Source organism: Nannobrachium achirus (genome assembly GCF_963921795.1).
Source record: "Nannobrachium achirus genome assembly, chromosome: 24".
Lineage (NCBI taxonomy): Eukaryota > Metazoa > Chordata > Actinopteri > Myctophiformes > Myctophidae > Nannobrachium > Nannobrachium achirus.
The window spans coordinates 21,260,793-21,276,622 of NC_137831.1; the positions used below are offsets into that span (position 1 = coordinate 21,260,793).

The 15,830-nt window shown below is 48.2% G+C and overlaps 1 protein-coding gene across 1 annotated transcript in view; it reads left to right on the plus strand.

Moving 5' to 3' along the window:
• xirp2a (xin actin binding repeat containing 2a) overlaps nucleotides 1-15,123 on the plus strand; it is a 91,816-nt gene extending 76,693 nt beyond the window's left edge. The window contains exons 5-10 of the mRNA XM_080720404.1: nucleotides 976-1,062; nucleotides 1,205-1,277; nucleotides 1,922-2,025; nucleotides 3,074-13,085; nucleotides 14,766-14,899; nucleotides 14,984-15,123. Coding sequence (XP_080576530.1) covers nucleotides 976-1,062; nucleotides 1,205-1,277; nucleotides 1,922-2,025; nucleotides 3,074-13,085; nucleotides 14,766-14,860 — 10,371 coding nt within the window. The 3' untranslated portion in view covers nucleotides 14,861-14,899; nucleotides 14,984-15,123. The remainder of the gene's footprint in view (nucleotides 1-975; nucleotides 1,063-1,204; nucleotides 1,278-1,921; nucleotides 2,026-3,073; nucleotides 13,086-14,765; nucleotides 14,900-14,983) is intronic.
• Nucleotides 15,124-15,830: the final 707 nt, after the last annotated feature.

Sequence of the window (15,830 nt, forward strand, 5' to 3'; positions counted from 1 at the left end):
TTGGAGATACAAGGTTTCTGCCCGACAGTGACGATTTACTTTGTTGGCCGCCCAGCCCCCAAAATGTAACGAAGGCAGACATTTTATTTTAAATTTTTCCTAATGGTCGGCCTGAACCGTCCGGGAATGAACCGGCCGTTCGGGAGTTGTCCCGCTTTTCCCAATGGCCAGCACGTCCCTGGGCGGGCGGGCTAGGAAGGGAGCGCCGCTGTCTCTCACCATGCAGAACTCGGCGACGTAGGGTCAATCCAGCACCACCGCCGTGCCAATCGCCCCATCTGCTCGCTCAGGCGAGTGGCAGAATGGGTTCATTGAGCATGCGAGGGTCTCTTCTGAATGCTTAATAATTTGCATCGTGGTTCGGTCGAGGATAAAGGAATGTCTGTTTTTTGTTGTGTTAGGGTGCCACTTTCTCCATGCGCAGACACATCCAACCACTCTCTGCTCAATGCATCTATCTGCATACAGATAGATATGTACAAATGTGGTTTTGAAGGAGGGAATACGTTATTATACTGACATAAGCGTTTTCAGAAGCACAGAGGGTCCTTGTCTTTGGATTCGTGGGAGGAGGACACATCTTGTACTTCAAATTGCACACTGTGTGAGAAAATGGCTGACGTATAGTTTATTATTCTCCATCGTTTCTCATAATCTATTGCTATTTCTTTCCAATAGTGCTCTCTCACTTCAGTACTCTCTCTCTCTCTCTCTCTCTCTCTCTCTCTCTCTCTCTCTCTCTCTCTCTCTGAAGAATCTCAAGAACAAAGAAAATCACTCTAGAAAAAAAATGTTATCACAGATGTATTTGATCGCATTTACGGTCCAAATAAAGAAATAACACAATCTTTCTGCAGATAAAGGCAGCTTCAACTGTCATGGAGGAGAAGAAAACGTGGTGTGTGCGTGGCTGCGTGCGTGCATGTACACGTATGAGTGTACGAACATTTCTAAGCCATGCTTTATATCTGACAGGAAGTGTCCAGCTCCTCAGAGGTCACAGTGAGAAGCAGTGCCAGAGAGGTCGTCCCCTCCTCCACCCTCCTTCATGATCAAACCCAGGTACAGAGTACAGGCCCAGCATGGCATCGCGTCCACGGCCCCCCTGTCCGTCCGTCCATGTCCATGTCCATGTCCCTCCCTATGTGCGGCTCCAGTACCGCTGGCATAATTGCTAATTATATTCTCCTTCATCCTTCCAAAGGTGTCGCATCATCAAAAGGTCCACCACCACGACGACGTGGCCACCAGTTATGGAAACCATTACAACGAAACAGGTGGGGTACAATGTTCCATTCTGTGGCCTTTTATCACACAACATTTGCAGTGGTGGAAAAAGTACTAATACTGCAATGTAGAAAATACTCTGTTACAAGTACAAGAAGTAGAAGTAGAAGTCTGGAATTCGAAATTTACTCAAGTAAAAGTACAAACGTGCTAGTATCAAACATGTTGTGCATCTACAAGCTCACAATGTGTCGCGTTGTGACGCATTGTGAGCTTGTAGATAGCCTATTTTCAAATGGCTGAAATATACATAGGGCTGAAGTGGTTAATGCATGCAGTAATAATCAAAATCTACAAATTAATGTTCTTTTCTATCACACGGCTGCTGTATATTGGGCCCAATATAAGTACAAAGGGTGAAATAGGCTATAATATAAGCGTAGGGAATTAATTGACAGCTCCAGTGAATTTGCTATTCAGTGCATAGCAGTAAGTCTAATCAGGCCAAACTGAGGAAGGTACAATATTGGAGAGTGGAAATTGGGCAATCACAGCTGCATGGTTTTGGAAAATGAAAACTACTCAGCTTTTTAATGAAATGATTTTATTTCCCTTTCCAATCCCCCCCCTGAGCTTCCCTTTGCCGGGAATGACTTAATGAGGCGGCCGTCGTCTTCTTTTGTGTGTAATTTAGTTACAGTCGTCGGAGGAGAAGACTTACCGAAGGTTTCCATGCAGGCTTTGAAGCAACAGTACGAAAAAAGCGTCGTGGAGGCCGCACCAAGCAAGCAAATTAAGGTAACGATGTTTGTCTGTTTATCGAAATGGAAGATATTATGGTGATTTCATTAGGTTTTATGTGTGGAGATGAGGACACATCAGAATCATCAAAGCCTGGAAATTGTGGGCTAGCGAGTGATCGTGCATAAATTGGAATTGGATGAAAGGCCCCAGACAAGGGTGCATGTGAGGTTTTCATGAATTAAATAAAAAGGGAATTCAGCCTGAATCCCCGCTTACGTACACGTCGGGGCTATTGCTGTAATCTCCCATATTCCAGGCACTGCTAATACCGTGTGAATATTTGCCCGGCTCTCTTGTTTATGTTTTGAGGGAGACTTGTTTCCGTCCACTGGCCAGACTATGAGTCATGTTTATGGGTGGATCAGGGGTGTCGCACACACATTCTGGGCCCTGGGTACAAGGATTCACTCACATTTTGTGCTTTAACTATTGAAAAATAGCAGATATACAGGTTCACAGCGCGGCACCGAGTGCCACGCTGCGAGCTTGTAGATCTGCTATTTTTGAAAAAATGTGAACATTTGTGCGGAGCCTGAATATTTCAAATCCTGCCAAGGTTTTTGGAAGAACCTATGCTTCTATGTCAGTGGTGCTCAAACTTTTTTCATGTGAAGGACCCCCAAAATGATATGTATTTGGCCACGGACCCCCATCTCAAAATATTTAGTTCCAGGGACCCCCCCCCCCAGAAGCAAAATTTGAGTTACAAATGTTCCCTTAAAAAATACATATATTCATATATTCGCTGTGAACTTGTATATCTGCTATTTTTCAATAGTTAAAGTATAAAATAATTCCAGGCCCCTCCACCTTGGGCCCTAGTAACCCCACTTTTAACCCCCTTGTGACGCCCCTGGGGTGGATTCCCTCGTTCCTTCTTTCCACTGTGTGCTTTACATCATCAGTCACTCTGTACTCCTGTCCTATCCTGTTTTTCTCAATTCTAAACACTTTTCTATGCTATACGTTATCTAACTGCGACACAACTTTCCTTTCCTTTCCTTCTCTCCTTTTCACAACGCTGCTTATGAATCGACTCTAGATTGATGTGGATTACAGCCAGTTTCAGTGGGCGCCTGACAACCAGTCATCCAAAAGTTCCGCCATGACTAGCTATGAAACCTCATCCACCGTCCAAACTGCCACTGCCTCTTCGTCGGCTGCGGTGTCAACCGCCGCCTGTGAGACCGGGGTGCTCTTCCCTCCTCCACCCACAGACTTACTGCCGGTGCCACAGGAGGCCCCTGAGTGCTGTGTCGTTACCCAGCCTCCCGACGCAGCCTCCCAGCAAAAATACACCATTGACAAGGAGCAATACTTTAAGCAGAGGAGCATGGCCGAGCTTAAGCGGCTCTACAAGCACATCCACCCGGACGTGCGCAAGAACCTGGAAACGGACTTCCTAAGTCAGGTCACAGAGGGGGAAAGGGCTCACTTTGAAAGCGAGGAGACTGTTGGAGGGGACGTGCAGCAGGTGTGCTACGTGTTTGAGAATGAGGGAGGCAGCCCCGACCGGTGCATGAGCCCCGACAGAGAGTACATGGAGTGGGACGAGATCCTAAAAGGGGAAGTGCAATCCATGCGCTGGATGTTTGAAAACAAACCGCTGGATACGATTAAGGATGAGATTCCAGATGAGGATGATGAGGTGGGGAACATCGCCCAGCAGGAAATCATTGCCGGCAAAGATGTCAGATACACAGCATGGATGTTTGAGACTCAGCCTATGGGTGCTCTGGGGACAGAGACTGCCGATTCCACAGAGCAGTCAGGAAAACAGACGGAGCTCGCCAGGGGCGACGTTCGCACTGCTACCTGGCTGTTTGAGACACAGCCGCTCGACTATCTGAATAAGATCTACCAAGAGGACGAGCAGACGCAGGAAGTCCTCGTCGCAAAAGACATCACAGGGGGTGATGTCAAAACAGCCAGGTACCTGTTTGAAACCCAGCATCTAGATTCCCTCGGCAAAATGGAAACCATAGAAGAGAGCCACTTCCTGAACCTGAAGTCGGAGCTGGAGGAGATCAAAGGGGAGGTGAAGATGACCACCCGCATGTTCGAGACGCAGCCCATGTGTGTCATCCGTGGAGATTCGGGGGAGATGCTGGAAATCACCACCATCCGCCGGGAGGAGACTGAGAAGGGGGACGTGAAGACTTCACGGTGGATGTTTGAGACCCAGCCTCTGGATATGATCAACAAAGACCCGTCTAAGGTGAAGCTGATCTGTGGAGTGTCCATGGAGGACGACGCCCAAGGGGGTGTGAACAAGGGCAGGTGGCTCTTTGAAACCAAGACCCTGGACACCATCAACCAGGAAGAATGGGAAAACTCCAGGAGGCAAAAGGAAGAAATCATCGGCGCCGATGTCAGGAGACACTGTCTGGTTTTTGAGACCCAGCAGATGGACACTTTGAAAGACAATGCCAATGCCAGGCCTTTGCCCTCCGAGGAGATCTTTGGTGGTGATGTCCGGTCTGCAAAACATCTGTTTGAAACTGTACCCATGGAAAACCTGAAGGATCTAGCCGAGGTAGGGAAGCTTCAAAAGATGGTTGCCTCGGAAGAGGAAAAGGGCGACGTGAGGCATCAAAAATGGGTCTTTGAAAGCCAGCCACTTGAAAATATAAGGGACGAGAAAAAGGAATTCAGCCGGACGGTGAACATGGAGGCTCTCGACAAAGGAGATGTAACAAACTACAAGGAGAGGTTTGAAACCATGGACTTAAGCAAATGTGAGGGGGCACAGAAAATACAAGTTGAGGGTGTTACGAGTGGATCTGTCAAATCCAACAAAGATCTCTTTGAATCCACGCGCATGTATGCAATGCAAGATAGCTCTGGCCATTACCATGAGGTGAAAACGGTGAGGCGCGAAGAAATTGTGAAGGGAGACGTAAGGAGCTGCAGGTGGATGTTCGAGACACGTCCTATTGATGAATTCGATGAGAGCATCGATAAATTCCAGATCATAAAAGGCATATCGAAACAGGAGATTGAGTCAGGGGACGTGAAGACGGCCAAGTGGCTTTTTGAGACTCAGCCGCTTGATGGCATCAAATTCTTCAGCAACTTTGAAGACGAACAGCACAAAACAAAGGAAGGTATACAAATCGAGAAGGGAGACGTGAAAACATGCAGGTGGCTCTTTGAGACACAGCCTATGGATGTGCTGTACGAAAGGGAGGAGAAGAGTGAGGCCGACATGAAAAAGGAAGTACAAAAAGGCGATGTCAAAACATGCACGTGGCTCTTTGAGACCCAGACGCTCGATAACATCCGTGACCATACAGAATCAGAGACCGAGACCATTCTGAAAACCTGCACTGTGAAGCAGGACGACATACATGGGAAAGACGTGCGCCTGGCTCGCTTCCTCTTTGAAACGGAGAACCTCGAGAACCTCACAGGCGATGACGCTGGTTCCTTCAGGAGAGTTACAGAAATCGACATCCAGTCCGGCGATGTTTCCAGAATGAAGGTCCTTTTTCAAAATCGTTCCACTGACATCATGAGCTCCACCTCTGAGCAGACAATGCTGAAGCTGAAGACCGAAAAGGCGGAGGACATCCAGAAAGGAAATGTGGTCAACTGCACTTGGATGTTTGAGAATCAGTCGATCGATGCCATTCGCGATGATGTGGAGGCGAGGGAAACCCGCACTGTGACAGATGTGCAGGGAGGCAACGTCGACAAAGGCCGGTTCATTTTTGAGACCTACTCTCTTGATCAAATTCAAGAGGAGTCCACAGCGACCGATATTTCAAAACTCACCAGCACCATCCGGGAGGAGATAGAGAGGGGCGATGTAAGAAACTACACCATGATGTTTGAAACACAGCCACTCTATGCTATCTGTGACAAAGATGGCCACTATCATGAAGTAACCACCGTTACCAAGGAAGAAATCATGAGAGGAGACGTAGTGGGAGCTCGGTGGTTGTTTGAAACCAAGCCTCTGGATTCAATCAGAGATTCAGAGGAGGTATATGTGATTAAAGCAGTGACCGAAGAAGGTATAGAAAAAGGAGATGTTAGCTCTGCCAGGTGGAGGTTTGAGACCCAGCCCCTGGACGAGATTGCAGAGGACATGAAAGTGAGATCCAAAATGGTGGAAGACATCCAAGGCGGCGACGTGAAGACAAACAAGCAACGTTTTGAGACGGACGAGATGTCTAAGTACGTCCGGACTGTTAGTGTGAGTGAAATCCAAAAGGGGGATGTGAGGTCTTCCACTTGGATGTTTGAAACACGCACAATGGATCAGATCCACGGCGAAGGCGCAGAGTATAATGACATGGAGAAAGTGACAAAAGAGGAAGTAATGAAAGGGGATGTCAAGCAGTCAGTTTGGCTCTTTGAAAAGCAGCCTCTTGACACAATCAAAGACACTGAAGGAACAGACTGCATGGTCCCAAAGGAGGAGATCCCCAAAGCCAACGTGAAGACGACAACATGGCAGTTTGAAACAAACAGCCACGAAGGTAATGAGAGCAGGGTGGAGAAGACTGAAATAATAGGCAAAAGCATAAAAGAGACACTTGAGGAGCTTTATTGTCGTAAAATGGTTGACTCGCAGGGAATACTCATCGAGGCGGATGAGATAGGCGATATCAGAATGGCCAAATATAAGCTGCTGAACCAGGAGGCGCCACAAATCCAAAAGGAGGAAGTCATCAGGGGGGATTTAAATAACATCATGATGAACCTCCTCAACCGCCGTGACGATGCAGAAAAGGGCATTACGATTGACATGGAGGAGAGGGGCAACATCACCACCACCGTGAAGCAGTTGTTCAACCAGGAGAAGGGAATCAATGTGGAGAAGGAGCAAATCATCCGGGGGGACATTCAAGAGGCCATAAGCAACCTGCTCAAGGAGGAGGGCTCCAACAAGCGTGGTATTCTCATCCAAGAGGATGAGAAAGGTGATGTGCGAATGACCATCTACTCCCTGCTGAATAAAGATGAGAGAGGTAGCCAGGAGAAAGAGGATATCAGCACGGACAACGTCGTCAACAGGACGCTGCACAGGCTCCTGTCCAACACGGATGCAGAGAAGTCAAAGAAGATCCGGGTGGGAGACACAGAGAGGGGCAACGTGAGCTTTTATTCCACCTGCATTGAGTCTGGAGCCCTAGATTACCTCAAACAACTTCAGTATGACGAGGAGGCACCGGAGGGGAAAACAGAGAAAGAACGCATAATCGGCAGGGACATTGAAGAGACCAAGAGCATCCTCAGAATGAACCAGCAGCAGATAGGACGCACGGTGGCAGAGGATGACATAGTGCCCGGTGATGTGCACAACACGGTTCAGGTTTTTATGACTGAGCCTGCTGTCACCTTTAGGAACCTAGAGAAAAGAGATATTGTTAAAGGGGACCTGAGGGCGGCCCTGGATTCGCTGACCCAAGCTGCCAATCAGGCAGTGGTGGTAGAGAAGGAGGAGGTGGTTAAGGGAGACATCCCCACAACGCTGAGGTCTCTGGAGGAGGCCCAGCACCAGGCCAAAGGACTGGAGAAGCCAGAGATCGTCCGAGGAGACATCAGGAGTGCTCTGGAGTCGCTGGAGAAATCCACGACAACCAAAGCAGAAGCGACCGTGGATGATTTAGTTCCAGGAGACATCAAGAGCACCTTGAAATCACTGGAGGAGTGTACGCAAGCGGTGAAAGGTGTGGAGAAGGAGGAAATAGTCAAGGGAGACATTTACACAGCCATGCAGAACTTACACGAGGTGTCGACTGAGAAAAGGGTTTACCAGCATCAAGCCAGTGAGCAGGGTGATGTCAGGGGCACCATCCAGATATTGATGGAACCCTCTGGCTCCCCGAGGATGCAACGCCGGGGGAGCATCGAAGGAGACGTGAAAACCTCCATAAAGTCCCTCTATGAGGGACAGGAAACATCACAATTGGAGAAAGAGGAGGTTTTAAAGGGCGATGTTCAAGGTACAATCAAGTGCCTAATGCAAAAAAAGCAATATTCAAATCCAAAGCGCATGTATGCTCACAAGAAGGCAAAAGTGCCTGTGAGGAATCCATTACCCCCAAAGCAAGTGGAGCAAGGCAAAGCAAGGCAAGTGGAGCATGAAACCACACATGTGATTAAGAATGAGAGTGTAACAGTCAATCCAGCCCCCGCTGTGCGAAACCTCCCTCAGAGTGGTGAGTCACAGAGGCACACGCAGCAGAGGAGCACTGAGAGCAAATTGGTGAGAATGAACGTAACCCAGGAGGATGTGCTCACCTCAGCCAAAACAGAAAATCCATCCGAGGTCCCTGAGCAGATGAACACGAAAGAACAGAGTGTGAAACAGAAAACGCCACCCCCACAGAAAGCACAAACGCCTAAGCCCGTGATCATGAAACAGAAACAGATGAGCACCAATGAACAATCGGAGACTAAAGTGCTTGACGTGAACGTGACAAAAGAGGCGCAGAGCACATTACAGACGCACGTTTCCTCCGCCAAGCAAAGCCACGAGTCCATGATCACGAAGAAGAAACAGACTAGCAATAATGAGCAAATGGAGAATAAAGTGCTTGACGTGAATGTGACAAAAGAGGCACAAAACACATCAAATACGCACGTATCCTCCGCCAAGCAAAGCCACGAGTCCATGCTCATGAAGAAGAAAGAGACTGGCAATAATGAGCAAATGGAGAGTAAAGTGATTAATGTGAATGCGATGAAAGAGGCGCACAGTACATCACAGATGCACGTTTCCAAGCAAAGCCACGAGCCCATGATCATGAAGAAGAAACAGGCTAGCAATATCGAGCAAACAGAAAATAAAGTTGTTAATGTGAATGCTGCAAAAGAGGCGCACACTGCATCACAGATGCATGTGTCCTCAACCAAGCAAAGCCACGAGCCCATGATCATGAAGAAGAAACAGGCTAGCAGTATCGAGCAAACAGAAAATAAAGTGGTTAATGTGAATGCTGCAAAAGAGGCGCACAGTACATCACAGATGCATGTTTCCTCAACCAAGCAAAGCCACGAGACGAAGACAATCAGGCAGGTGCAAACCACGGTAACGGAGCACAAGACTGTCGCGCACAATCAAAGTGTGATGATGTCTGAGCACGTGGCGGCTTCACAGAAGGAAAGCACCTCAGTGGTCACGGCGGACAAGGCCGCTGCTCAAAATCAAAGCATCAAAAGCATCAAGAGTGTCAACCGTAACCTTGATATGAAAGGGATTAACCTTGACATGAAAGGGTGTAAACTTGACATGAAAACGAGTAACCTTGACATGAAAGGGAGTAAACTTGACTTGAAAGGGAAAGGCATGACCAAAAAGGGGAAGCCAGAGATTCACTTCCCCCCTCCGCCCACGTCGCCGCCTCCCCGCTCGGAGTCAGAGTTTTCCCTTCCTCCACCTCCATCACCTGTGGGGGAGAGCCCTCTGCCCCCGATCATGAGGCAAGACAATGACCTCCCACCTCCACCCCCGCCACCTCCGGTCGAATGCATGAAGCCTGAGGTGGAGTTCTTCCCACCTCCCCCTCCTCCACCCCCACCGTCCGTCTCTGGACAAGATTTCCTCCCCCCACCTCCCTCACAGCAAGAGCTCTATGGCATGCCTCAGCCTCCGTCCGACAAGCCAGGCAAACCGATCGGCAGGCCCCTGTTCAAAGTCCCCAAGACACCTGAGCCGGTCAAGCCGATACAGGTTAAACCCAAATGGCAGAAAAAACAAGCCACACCTTCACCTCCTCCTCCTCCTCCCCCTCCTGCAGAGCCAGTGGCCGCGTCACCTGATATTAAAGAGGACACTACAGTCCAGCAAGTGAAAAAGGAAGTGACTAAACAGGCAGACAGGCAGCTTCAGACGGAATCACACTCAATGACAGCGGCCATGACAAAAATACCAGCTGCGGCACAGCCTCAGCAAGATGAAACGCCACAGCCACGCAAAAAACCTTTCGCCTTAAAACTGCCCCCACCGCCTGAGCCTGTTGCCAAGGCTAAACCCAAATGGCAGAGCAAATTCAAAACCCCTCTCATGCTTGCAGAGGAGAGGTACCGTCAGAAGATGGAACAGGAGGAAAAAGAGAAAAATATAGTTACTACTCCCACGTCTCCGCCTGCTAATATGCAAGCACACATGCCATCCTCTGTCATCAGTGCTGAGCTGTCTGCAGCACAGACAACTGAGAGAGAGGAGACTGCAGAAGCTGCACAAATAATGGTTGAAACATCTAAAATCATTACCAAAGACATAATATCAGCACAAGAGATATCAGCAAAGAAAACAGCCTCCAACATCCCTTTGAGCAAGCCTTTGATCTCTGTGGTAAATAAGAAATCAGCCCCCGGATCACCAAATATTAACTTAGATAAAAAGCACTTGGCCAGCGAGCACTCTGCTACAGTTTGCACAGAAAAGGCGCTCGCCTCCATCGACAACACCGCACAGAGTCAAATGATGTCTTTGAATGAGAGTCACAATGCCTCTGTCTCAGTTGCAGAGACTTGCCGCGAGGCCTCCATGACTAAAGTACAGTCAGGTTCCAGGGTGGTCACTTCCACGGTGACTGAGCAGCAGCAGGTTGCTAAGAAATCAAGCTCCAAGTCTCTCACTGCCACACAGAGTGCTGTCCAGGGAAATGTAAATCTCCAAAGTCAGCCTGCGGTCACAGTGAAAGCAGAGGAGCAGAGGAATATTAATGTGGCTCTCACCCAGGAGGGGAAAAAGGCTCCCTCCCAGCCCACTAAAATTCCAAAGGTTACTCCGAGTTTCAAGGTGAAAACCTTCAAGATGCCAACTGAGAAAATACAGGAGAAATGTGATACTGAGGGACAAAAGGAGACTGTGAAAAGTGAATTAGATTTACAGCTGGGCAGTGATAATATTTCACAGAAAAGTGAAACAAGAGGCATTCAGGAAAGCAGCCAGGTGACCTTGACGAGGAATGAGGTGAAAATAGACGTGAAAGAAAAAGAGGAGACACGTCAAATGGCTCCGCCGATAAAGGGAGCTAAATTGGAGGTGCAGGTGAAAAACACAAAGAAGATGACAAAGGCAGAAAATGAAGTAAAACAGACCTCTTCAATTAATGTGGTGCCTAAAGACTCAAAGATAATGCCTGCAGTGACTCCTCAAGGACAGGGCCATGTGTCTGTCTCGCTCAGTCAGCAGAGCGTGAAGGCAGAGCACAGTCAAAGGCGCGAGGAGGTAATTGTGGCGGAGAGCGTGGTTCAGCACAGTTTCCAGAAGCAGGAAACAGCCCAGATGCAGAAACAGCAGGTGAAGGTTTCAAAACAGCAGCAAAAAGGGGATACCAGCAAAATGCAGGTCATGGCAGGAAAACCTAAAGGTGAGCCTGGGGAGGGATTGGTGAAAGACACCAGTAAACACAGCCATGCGGAAGGAGCACAGCTTATTGTGGAAACCACAGACGCAGAGAAATCCCAATTAATGCAAAAGCTCCTCATTCAAATAAAAGAGCTTCAGGGCACTCCAAGCAAAATAGACTCTAATACTGTCAGGATGATTATTCTTGAACTCCCTGACTGGATGATGGGGGAAGAGGAGAAAAATAATTTAAGCCAAATTGCTCTTCAGCAAAGTAAGAAAAAGTTAAAAGAGATGATTGTCTATTTGAGGAATATTGCTCAGGCAAAGCTCACTTTTTTCGAAGAAAGTGTGACAGCCATGGAAACACAGGACAAAGATGTCTCACTGCCAGCTGCACCACCCACAACCCCTCCATTGCTCCCAAAACCTGACAAAAAAGTATTCAGCGGATCATCCACCAAGATATCCAAAATAAGCATCGGCTCATCTAAGGTGGAGACACAGAAGAAGCAGGTCGAGGAGAGAAAGACTTGTCACGAGGAGCTGAGTGAGGCGACCAACATTGAACAGAGGGTGTCTTCCCCGCTGATGAGCATCCGCACCCCGTCGCCCACTTTCATCAGCATCGAATCGGTAAGGAGGATGGATTCCCCTCTCCGCGTGACCCCCTCCCCTCCGCCTTACAGGTCCGTCGGCACGCCGCCGCCACCCCCCCGCAAGACCTACACCCCTACGTCTCACTTCAGCCGGGCCACGCCTTCTCCCACCTTGAGCCGCTCTGAGAGGATGCTGAAGATGCGGGACGCCACGCCAAAGCCCCCCCAGGGTGTGACCCCTCCGCCTCCAATGCCCGTGCCTGAGCCCGTGCCTGAGCCCGTGCCTGAGCTGGTGGCCGAAAGGGAGCTGTCGTCCCCCATGAGTGACGGGGAGATCAACGTAGAGGTCTCAGAGCAGGACATGATGATGGATGTGTCAGAAATGGTGGACTCCATGAAGAGCGTCAGAGATAAGAAATCATTCTTTGAGGAGGCCCAGAAGGCAGAGGTCAACAAGATGTACGTCAGAAAGGACCCCATCGACATACCAGAGCGACTGGGTGCTGAATTAGAAGAGGTGCCAGAAACGGTGAACATAGATTTACTGAAAGAGGATCTGCCCAGGGTCGACTTGTCGAGGCTGGTCAATAGATTTGAGTCCCCGAAACCAAAGGTTTACACCCGAAAAGACCCTATTGTCATCGCTGAGCGGCTCGAGGGCGACACGGACGATGCCGCGGAGGAAGAACCCAAAGCGCCAAAGAGCGACGTCGACATCACCACGTTCAATGTAAAAGCGATAAAGGACGTGTTTGAGACGGGAGAGCACGGCTCTCAGGCTGCCCGCGAGCTGCGAGAGCAGATCGAGAGACGGGAGTCCGAACCAGCGGGCCACTCCGAAACCACGTCGGTCACCGAGCACTTCTCCAGCGTCGACGACCACGGCAACATGTTTCAGGGGACGATGAGTGAGACCACTAGCCACTCTGAGAGCTCCGTGCTCCGCGGGAACCCTCCGTCCTACGCCGACGTGGTGAGGGGCGACGTGCCCTCGGACGAGGCCTCCGCCGAGGACCTGCTGAGGAGCTTTCAGCAGTCGTGGGCCGAAAGCCAGGGCGTCTTCCAGAACCTGGGCTTCAGCGTCACGGAGCAGAGGACATCATCGCATGTCGTCACGCACCAGCAGGAGACTGTCGTGACGGGTAAACGGCGCCGTGCAGCATGAGGACACTAATTGAGTGACGGTGTGTTTAACATGCTTATTGTGTGCGTGAACTACACATCTGTGAACTACGAATATGAGCTGCACGTTGGACACGCACGCAGCCACACACACACACACACACACACACACACACACACACACACACACACACACACACACACACACACACACACACACACACACACACACACACACACACACACACACACACACACACACACACACTGCTGTTGCTATTGTCTTTGAACTTAATCCTTCTGCTATCCTAGCAGTTTTGAATAAATGCTGCTGCAATTCTTTTAGGCAATTTTATTAATGTAATTTGACTTTCTTTTTTACCTTGTCCTTAGTTGTGCCTGGTGTCACACACCAAAAATAGCCAATACACAAGCTCACAACAGGTCATGCTGTGACGCTTTGTGAGCTTGTAGATCTGCTATTTTTGGTGAGCGACCCTGGCTTAACCATACTGTAAGTATATATCTGGCATAACTCTAATACCAACCTCTAAAAGCCTAATCCTAACCCTATCCACACCCTGAATAATTTCCTAATTATAAGTATGCCTCTTAAATCATTTAGAACTATAAAACAACCAGTTACAGGAAAAGTGTCCTCATAATGTCTATTTCTTACATTTTACTATACTATGTGTGGATGCAGTAATACAAACACACCCACACTCACATGCAAGCACACACACACACACACACACACACACACACACACACACACACACACACACACTCTTCATGTTCTTCTCATCGACTATTCTTTATTTCAAACATTCATTTCAATAGCTGCTAAACCTGCTATAGTAGTATTTCAAGTATTATGAAATCTTTCGAGACTAAACACAGTGCTCGTTAATCCCTGTAATGTGGAGTGTGAGGCTTGGTGTCAACACGGATTAACAACATATTGCTCTAATTTTGTGATGCTTGGTTGCATGTGTGACATTATTGTCTTTCTTGGAACAGACTGTTGACTTGATTCCCAGGGGGAGCACACAAACTTGGACGCATGCCAGAATTAGGCATCAAGGGGGCTTTAACAATGTTTTCTCTAGAGAAGAGGTTGTGGGGGGGTTAAGTTGTTCTATAAGAAAGTTGGTGCACAAAACAATTTTTCTCAGAAGCTCTCAGATTGTAACCGTTCATATTTTTTTTGTCAAATTGGGGGCATTAACCTCCTGGTCATGAAAAAGCGGGCTTCTAGAAATCTGGGCATTAGAAATAAAGGGCAGAATGATATGTTTTAAGAAAGAAACATGGGGTTATGTGTCCTATCATGCCTCAGCCTCAGCAGAGTAGCCCCCACCCCCTTCATCCAGATTATGTCAATCAAATTTCTCATGTCCCCTTTATAAACAGCAGTGGCATTACATTGAACATTTAAATGGGTTTCACCGTCAATCTGCATTGCTAAAGTGTGTTTTTAAAGCATGTCTCGAGTTCAAGGAAGTGCACTGTTACTGAAAGTGATTGCATTTCAACAAGAGAAAATGCTGTGCTGTGTGCACCATATTCATTTGCTGAATTATTACTGCTCATCTTTAACATGAGCTCTGAAGGAGAGTTTGACATAAAAAATATAAGCATAAATATGACATATAAATATGACATTTATATTTTCTATCTTCCCATCTATCCAGCAGAAAATCAGAGTTCCAGAGTCCGAAATGTGCACAGCGTGTCGGAAGAGGGTGTACCCCATGGAATCACTGATCGCAGACAAACAAAACTTCCATAAAACCTGCTTCCGCTGTGAGCACTGCAAAGGCACACTAAGGTAAAGCTATGTCACTGAACTGCTAGTTTTATTTTACACATTGTACTGTACTTGAATACTAATCTGTGCTGTTATCTTTTACAGCCTTGGCAACTATGCCTCTCTCCATGGACAGATGTACTGCAAGCCACACTACAAACAACTATTCAAGTCCAAAGGAAATTATGATGAAGGATTTGGACAGAAACCACACAAAGAGTTATGGAACTCTAAGAACCAGCAGAACCCGAACGAAAAGTCAAAAATTAAATCACCAGCACTTGAAAAGAAAGTTATGGATTCCAGAAGTCCCGCTGCTCCGAGCAGTGCTATTCCAACAAAGGTAGATTCATCAGCTGTACATGACAATCAAACAGGCAAATCCCAACAGCCCACCAATAAGGTTTCTGTCATGTGGCCGCCACAAGCAGATTCCTCAAAGAAACCATTCAGTGTGGAAGAGGAATTGAAGTTGGTTAAACCTGCATGGCCCCCTCAGGAGAGTCCGACACAGAAGGACGGAGAAGAAGCTCAAAGTCAGCCTGTTAAGGCTACAGTAAAAGAGACAGATAGTCCTGCAGCTAAAGCAGTGAATGGTATCAAGGAAAATGTCACGGTGCAGGAGAGCCCTGCTGTTGTGGATAATGTGAAGCCCAAGGAGACTAAAGCAGGTGGCAAGGCTTCGAACAGCTCCGTAGAACCTGTTGTGGCCCCGCCTAATGTCCCTCCGCCTGAAGAGCCCAAAAGGTCAAACCATGACACAAAAGTGGACAGCAAACCAAAAGAGAAAAGCGCTGTCAATGGCAGCAGAGCAACAGAGAGTGCAGAAAAAACTGAGAAGGCTGATGGCAACGGAGCAAAGCAGAGTGCAGAAGCCACTAGAAAGGCCAGTGGCAATGGCAGCGTAAAGCAGAGTGCAGAAGCCATTGAGAAAGCTAACGGCAACGGTGCA